Genomic DNA, 7,889 nt, shown 5'->3' on the forward strand with positions numbered 1-7,889 from the left:
TCCCACTTTTTATTCGCTCTTGTTTCTTCTAGGTCCATCCAAGCATCAGAAGGTGTGGCCCAGGTCAAGGTCAGGATAGCGCTGAGGGTGACAAGGCAACCCAACAGGTCTGCAAGGCAAGATTTGCCTAGCTCGCACCACAAAGACACACCACCCTGATCTTCCTTTTGCAAGGAAAAGAAACCACAGCTTGTCTTCAGTTCTTTTAGGGAAAAGGAGGGAGACCTGGACACAGAGGCGGGGTCAGTGGGTTCTTCCAGTTAGCAAAGTTCAGGAGGGCACCAGCTCACTGCCTGTACAGGCATCCTGGGAACCAGCCAAGATCACCTCTTATCGGGTTACCTATAGTTTGCTGATTTCAAACAAGGAACCATGAAATCCTGAAATGCACCGGGCGTGATAGCGTCGACCTGTAAATTCCAGGTCTCTGGAAGTTGAGGCAGGAGGACTGCTGCGAGTTCGCGGTATTTCTCGGCTATATAGTGAGTTCCAGGATAAACCCGGGGTACAGAGTGAGACCTTAGGTCAAAGAAACTAACCAAATCAACTCCACCCACATGGAGGTGGGGGAGGAAGAAGCCCAACCCTCTCATCTTAAATTTACATTATGTCCTACTCAGCTCTGACACTAGAAAACAAACCGCCCTTTCTCCTCCAGCTTCCCAAAGGTGCCAGGTGGCGATCTGCAAAAAGCATTGTCTGGCCCTCAGGGCCTGACAGTTAATGATTTGTCGCAGGAGCGGGGCGGAGGAGTACCGGGACTCGGGCGAGCGTACTAGCGAGCGCAGCAGGAGAGCAAGGCAGGGCGCGAGCCGAGTCCGCGCCGTCCTCACAGGCACCGCCTCCTGTCTTCCGGGCTCGAGCACTTCTCGGGGTTCCGGGCACGCGAGGCTCGTAGGGACCCCATGGAGGCTGAGTCGCCAGCGAGCGCGGGGGCCAGCGAGCCCCGGGCGCTGGGTACGGTGGGCAGTATCGGCAGCCAACTGAGCAGGATCCGACGCAAACTCTTCACCTGGTGAGTGCAGCGCGCTGGGCGGGCCTGGGTGGCGGGACCTAGGCAGGACGGGTTGGCGACCCGCGCGCACGTGTCTGTGGAGCCGGGAACAGAGGTAGCGGCGCCTCGACTTCGGTTCCTTGCGCTCCCAAACCATCCAGGAGGTCGTATTTCATTTGGGTGCTCCCCCCACGCCCCTTCGAAACCGTGGCGACGCTGGCTTTTCGGAGGATACGCGGGGAATTCATCCGATTGGCATTTTTGAGATACGTTCCCCCATTTCCCTGTGACAGGGTGGGAACCACCATAGATGCAGTGGAGGAGCGCTGCCCAACCTGGCGCTTGGCAGGTGGAAGTGTTGCCCTTCCTGGCTCGGTGCCTGCATTCCTTCAGATCGGGATCCGTGCCTACCTAGCCTGGTGATCACCTCCAACTGGAATTCACTCAAGTGAGAAAGCTGGGTTAAGTTTTGTGCTGTTGCGAGCCGGAGACAGCGTCTGCCCTGTTTTGGAGCCTGAGCAAGGCGACATGGCCACCTCCGGAGCTGTGGTCCAGGGAAGCAGGTGGCTGATGTCACTGTGCTCTGTTGAGCCTTTAAAGTAGAGATGTTCTTAAAGAGTTGGCAGCGACTCTGGGGAAAGCTTTCTGTGGTCACTGGACGACTGCGTTCTGAAGACTCTAGAGGCTAACATCCAAATAATGAAATCCATTTACTGCTCCGTGCCAGGCACTGCGCTTAGCCATTTATGTAGACAATAGCACCGCATCTCCTTTGCTTTAGGATATGGCGCTATTGTTAGACCCACTTTCCAGGTGGGGAACACAAGACTGAGCAGTTCACTTGGGGATAATGAGAATGCCAGGATTATAGGCATGAGCCACTACCCACCCTGGGCAACGAATTTCAATTGAAAGATTTTGAAAGCTATGTCCTTGAAAAGGCACCTCACCTTCAGAGCTGATCAATAAATGTGTATACGTGCATTTTTTTTTTATCGTAAATAAGCATAGTTTTAAATAGATGCTCTGGTTCAAAGGGGCAAATGGCCTCAGATTGCTCATTCTCCGACAGCTGTGTAATGTCGTTATAATCCAGCAGTAATTGATTAGCAGGGAGATGTTACAGTGGCATAACCAAGGAAGAAGACTTTGAATTCAAATCTTAGTGAGCCTGCACAATTCACAAAACTCTGTGTTCACTATTTGTACTGTGAGGATCGTTGCAGTACCACAGCACAATGAGTGAGTTTGAGTGAGTTTGTGCTCTAATTGGGTCAGACCTATGGGTTCAGTTCTCAACAATAGCAAACACACACACACACACACACACACACACACACACACACACACACACACGCACGCACCATGCGCACGCGCGCGCGCACACACACACACCACATGGGTGAGAAGGCAAGATGGTTCAGTGGTTAAAGGCCAGCAAGCCTGATTACCTGAGTTCAATACCCAGAACTTACACGTGTGATGGAAGTTTTGACAACCAATTTCCCAAATTGTCCTCTGATCTACACTCGTGGGCTGTGGCATGCCTGTCCATATACATACACATACATGGGAACACAAAATAAATAAATAAGTGCAAAAAATATCAAAAACCTTCTAAACCACTCTTCCCCCCCAACCTGCTTACCCCGTAGGGCTTTGAGAGGATTCATTGGTTGACTGCACAGCCTGGCCCATTTCAGAGTCCTGCACAGATTAGTTGCCACCATCAGCTCTCTCCATTCCCTGGTAATGGGAACATGTGGTAACTGGGGAGATGCCAGTGACCGCAGGCTGGGGTAGATAATCTAGCAGATAGCTCAGCAAGACGTACCGAGAACTAGCAAAGATGATTTTCTCTTCAAAGCGTAGTGTTTTCAGATAATGTGTTCTATAACACATTTCAGATTTCTTCTCCCTCTAGTGAGGTTTATTTTGCACCTCCCTGAGGGACTTTTACTTTCTCCTTTGTATGATGGTGGTTTGTGGGTATCTTCCACACCCCTGGATGGTCCTGCTTAGCATCACTTAACATCACTTGCGCATTCCCCACAACCCTTAGCATGGGGAATGGATGAATGAACGAGTGGCTGAGAGGTGATACATTCTTAGTACTTTTCTTTGCTCACAAACCATTTATTTTCCTGATCCAAAATTGCATGCCAGGAAAGTAAATTGAGCTCAACAATATTTCTGGACTCTAGAGCCCATAAACAGTATTTGCTCTTATCCGGTCTTTAGTTTTCCCATACCCCTTTTTCATACAGTATCTCTCTGTTGTCCTCAAGCTGGTTGCGAACTCTTGTGTTAAAACAATCCTCTTGCCTTAGTTTCCCCGAGTACTTGGAACTGCCTGTGTGTGTGTGTCTGTTTCCTGAGACAAAGTTCATGAGGGGTTCTTTTGATTTTGCCACACTCTGATTTCTTCTCTGTGTTGGTCTTTATTCCGAGGGACATAGATCTGCAACATTCTTTCTTGTTATTGCTTTTCAGTGTCTTAAGTAGACCATGCAGACTTTAAGTTGCTATGTTATCTGAAGCTGGCCTTGAACTCCTAACCTTCCTGGTCAGGGAACCGTGGGGAATGGAGAGAAGATAGGATATAGAGAAATAGTTTAGAGCTTCTTAGAGACCCCTCCCCCCTTTTTTTTTTGCTGCTTTCACTAAAAGAAACAAGAATACCTTGTTTGACAAGTGGGTTCTAAATACTGGGAAAAGTTAGGGGCCTAGAGCAGCTCATTTACTTTATGTGAAATGTTTATTCTAGTTACCCCAACTCCTGATATACCTGCCTCCCTTAGGGTACAGACATATTTTGAAATGTGAATACCAGATTACTAGACTGATATTGTTGTGCATGCCTGTAATCTCAGCACTCCAAAGGCGGGTCAGAAAGCGCAGAGGCATTCTGGTGGCTCAAGGCCAGCTGCAGTGATACCTTGTCTCAAAAGCAGAAGAGGATATAAACATTGTTTTTTCTTTTGAGCTTTAGTGGTCTTGAGTTAATGGAACGAGGTATGATTTTTCTTCTCTCTTAGAGACTGAAGGTGTTAAAAGTGCTTCAGCACTATGATTTATAAGCATTTCATGTCTGTACATTTTGGATGAGCTTAACACTTCTAATAAACACCCAGACTAGTGAATGAAAGAGAAGAGGAGGAAGAAGAGGAGAAGAATCAGATCGCTCAGTTACTCAATCCACAAGTTCAGTGAACACTTACTTTCTGAAGCACTCAGGGTGACAGTCCTCAAATGTCCCCAAATAGACTGCTCTTGAGCTGGACTTTTGTTGTATATTGCTCTCAAGTCAAGTGATATATTGTAACTAAAGCCAGGGATTTCCAGCAGTGTCTGAGGATACACACTTATTATTTGTATACTATCAGGTAGCTTGCATTCTGGAACAGAGGCCTTAATTTATTCATGTTTCAAAATGCATATTCCTTAAGATGGTCAACTTTCTATCTCTAGCAGAAAACTTTACTATTTGTGAGCTTATCTTTTTCCATAAAAAATAGATGGTAAGCTATTGAGGGCATAGCTTTTCATTGTATTTTTGTAACACAGTGCTGGTCAAGGTTTTTTTTTTTTTCATTCAACACACCTTAAATATCTGTAGTGGGTCTAAACTGATCTTTCTGAGTGGGGAGGCAGGTATGTTTCAGTTTCTGTTTTCAAGGGGGGTCATAATCAAAATATGGTAAGAAATCATGATAAGTACCACTCGTGATAAGTGCAAAGTTCTGTAATGGTGTTGGGCTACTGTAGTGAACAGAGCTTCCTTCCAAAGTTCACTGTTGGTATAAAGGAGGGCAGAGGTCAGGCCTGCCAGTGTGAGGGATAGCTGAGAAACTTGAAGTTTCGTTCCTACAGGTGTGAAAAAGCCAGGTTTGGAAGGGCTAGCGAGTGTTTTACTTAAAGGGAGTCAAGGAACTTAGCTTGAAGAGTGCTAAGTTGGGCTGGAGGAGGGGTGAGCAGTAGTAAGTAGCCCATCAGTCTCTGGGAGCACTCCTTGTCACTATCCATCAGTCTCTGGGAGCACTCCTTGTCACTGTCCATCAGTCTCTGGGAGCACTCCTTGTCACTGTCCATCAGTCTATGGGAGCACTCCTTGTCACTGTCCATCAGTCTATGGGAGCACTCCTTGTCACTGTCCATCAGTCTATGGGAGCACTCCTTGTCACTGTCCATCGATCTATGGGAACACTCCTTGTCACTGTCCATCAGTCTATGNCACTCCTTGTCACTGTCCATCAGTCTATGGGAGCACTCCTTGTCACTGTCCATCGATCTATGGGAACACTCCTTGTCACTGTCCATCAGTCTATGGGAGCACTCCTTGTCACTGTCCATCAGTCTACAGGAACACTCCTTGTCACTATCTGTCATTCTACATTCTCCTTGTTATTGTTAGTGTGCGGGAGCACTTCTTGCCACTATCCATCAGTTTACGGGAGCACTCCTTGTCACCACTCATCAGTCTATGGGAACAAACTGATGTTCCTACAAACTGGTGGATGTTTTGTCTAGATGTATGCCTATGTGGCACATGCATTCTTGATGCCTGAGGAGGGCATTGGATCCCCATGGACTGGATTACAGTCAGCTGTGAGATACCACGTGGGTGCCAAGGACTGAACCTGTGTCTTCTGGGAGAGCAGCCAGTGCTTTTAATTGCTGATCCATCTCTCTGGCCTGACGAAGGGTGTTGTTATATGGCATTATTTATGGGAATTATAGGAAATGAGACATTTATATGTCTTGTGCTATGGGAGCCTGGGTAATCCTTTATCCAACCTGTCTCTGTAAATTCTTCCAGTTCCATTTCTACTGTGCAATTAATTACTATCTGCTTCTTCTAAACTTAGGAGACGGGAGTAATGTCAAGTCCACTCATATACTTTATTATAGCACATTTTGAATTGAATAATTTCTCATGGGGGCACCTGGGCATCCTGGCTTCTGCCAACACAACACCCTTACCCCTCAACATACACCCAATATGACAGTAAAAAATATCTCCAGACACTGTCAGATGTTTACTTTTAACTGCCTCCAATATTTGTGCTCCGTGGTGCTCAATGATTTCCCATTGTCACCTGCAGAGCACAGCTCTGTACTGAGTATTGTGTTGTCTTCTTGATTACTGAAGAAGAACCGATGGCCAGGTGACATTAGACAGGGGGCACAGGGAAGCTTAGAACCCTGAGCCATAGCCCACAGTTGAGTGCCTTGATGGGTGTTGCTCCTATTTGACCGGATTCATCACTTTCTCAGCACTGCAGGGATTTGTCAAAGGACAGGCAGTGAGTCTCGGTGTGGTACAGGGGAGAGGAGAGAGTGGACTTTAAAAGCTTTCTTCCGACAGGCTCTCCATGATCCTCTGGCCACCCTACCTGTACTGGATAGCTTTGTGTCAAATTGACACAGCTGGAGTTATCACAGAGAAAGGAGCTTCAGTTGGGGAAATGCCTCCATGAGATCCAGCTGTAAGGCATTTTCTCAATTATTGATCAAGGGGGGGAGGTTCCCTTGTGGGTGGTGCCATCTCTGGGCTGGTAGTCTTGGGTTCTATAAGAGAGTGGACTGAGCAAGCCAGGGGANGCAAGCCAGTAAAGAACATCCCTCCATGGCTTCTGCATCAGCTCCTGCTCCCTGACCCGCTTGAGTTCCAGTCCTGCATCCTTTGGTGATCAACAGCGGTTTGGAAATGTAAGCCAAATAAACCCTTTCCTCCCCAACTTGCTTCTTGGTCATGATGTTGTACAGGAATAGAAACCCTGACTAAGACACTACCCAGGATCTCTCCCCAGAATAGTTCTAGACAACCTCTGGGCTCATTCTGCTTCTCTTTGCTCCTTTTTTTTTTCCCCCCTAGGCCAACTTGAAAGCAGAGAAGATGGCTGTCAGAACTTATTCCTCTTTTTTTTGTTGTTGTTTGTTTGTTTGTTTGTTTTGGTTTTTTGAGACAGGGTTTCTCTGTGTAGCCCTGGCTGTCCTGGAACTCACTCTGTAGAGTAGGCTGGCCTCGAACTCAGAAATTCACCTGCCTCTGCCTCCCGAGTGCTGGGATTAAAGGCATGCGCCACCACACCCGGCCTTATTCCTCATCTTGACAAGCCTTCTAGAATAATCCTCCAGATCATCTTCCCTTCAGCCCTTACAGCCACTACTTTAATTGAAGCCTTTGTCATCTCTCCTCCAGACTCTTGTAGCTTCCATCCATGCTCTCATTCGCCCTCTCCGCCTGTCTCCTCACTACACAGGAATCAGAGAGATGACAAGTCAATGGGTAGCAATAGCCATTGTCCCACGAGAATTCCCTGTTTACATTTCATCAGCCCCGCGACACGCCTACACAGCTTGGTTTCTCATTTGATGGAACAGATGAGTAACTTGCTTGGATCACATAGCTGGCCAGTGGCAGGGGGAAGTAGTTACAGTTGATTCTGAACTGAAACCTGCTTTACTAGTTCTGAAGCCTCACCACATCATACTTGAAGGCAAGGCCTTAGGATACTGCCCTTACCTGGAGCGATGATGTGCAAACTAAGAGATATCCTGCTCAGATGTTACCCTAGGATGCAAGTGAAGAATGGGACCTGGTAAGTTTCTTAACTGGTCTCTGGCATCCGCAGATACATCGCTATTGCCATTTATATAGTTGGGATTTTATGCAAGATGTCCGACTTATTAACAGCAGTACTCTAGGCTGGGTAGCTTGGAAAGAACAGGACTTCCTCTCTCTCTCTCTCTCTCTCTCTCTCTCTCTCTCTCTCTCTCTCTCTCTCTTCTCTCCTCTTTCTTTCTCCCTTCCTCCCTTTCTTCTTCTTTTTTTTAAATTTATTTATTTACGTAGGCACATCTACAAGCCAGAAGAAGGCATCAGATTAGA

At 47.1% G+C, this 7,889-nt stretch overlaps 1 protein-coding gene across 1 annotated transcript in view; it reads left to right on the forward strand.

Moving 5' to 3' along the window:
- Positions 1–654: 654 nt before the first annotated feature.
- Positions 655–7,889, forward strand: part of Slc35f2 (solute carrier family 35 member F2) — a 44,231-nt gene continuing 36,996 nt past the window's right edge. Inside the window, exon 1 of the mRNA XM_021207534.1 lies at positions 655–1,015. Within this exon, the coding sequence (XP_021063193.1) occupies positions 906–1,015 (110 nt within the window). The 5' untranslated portion in view covers positions 655–905. The remainder of the gene's footprint in view (positions 1,016–7,889) is intronic.

This window comes from Mus pahari, chromosome 10, assembly GCF_900095145.1.
Source record: "Mus pahari chromosome 10, PAHARI_EIJ_v1.1, whole genome shotgun sequence".
NCBI classification, from domain to species: Eukaryota; Metazoa; Chordata; class Mammalia; order Rodentia; family Muridae; genus Mus; species Mus pahari.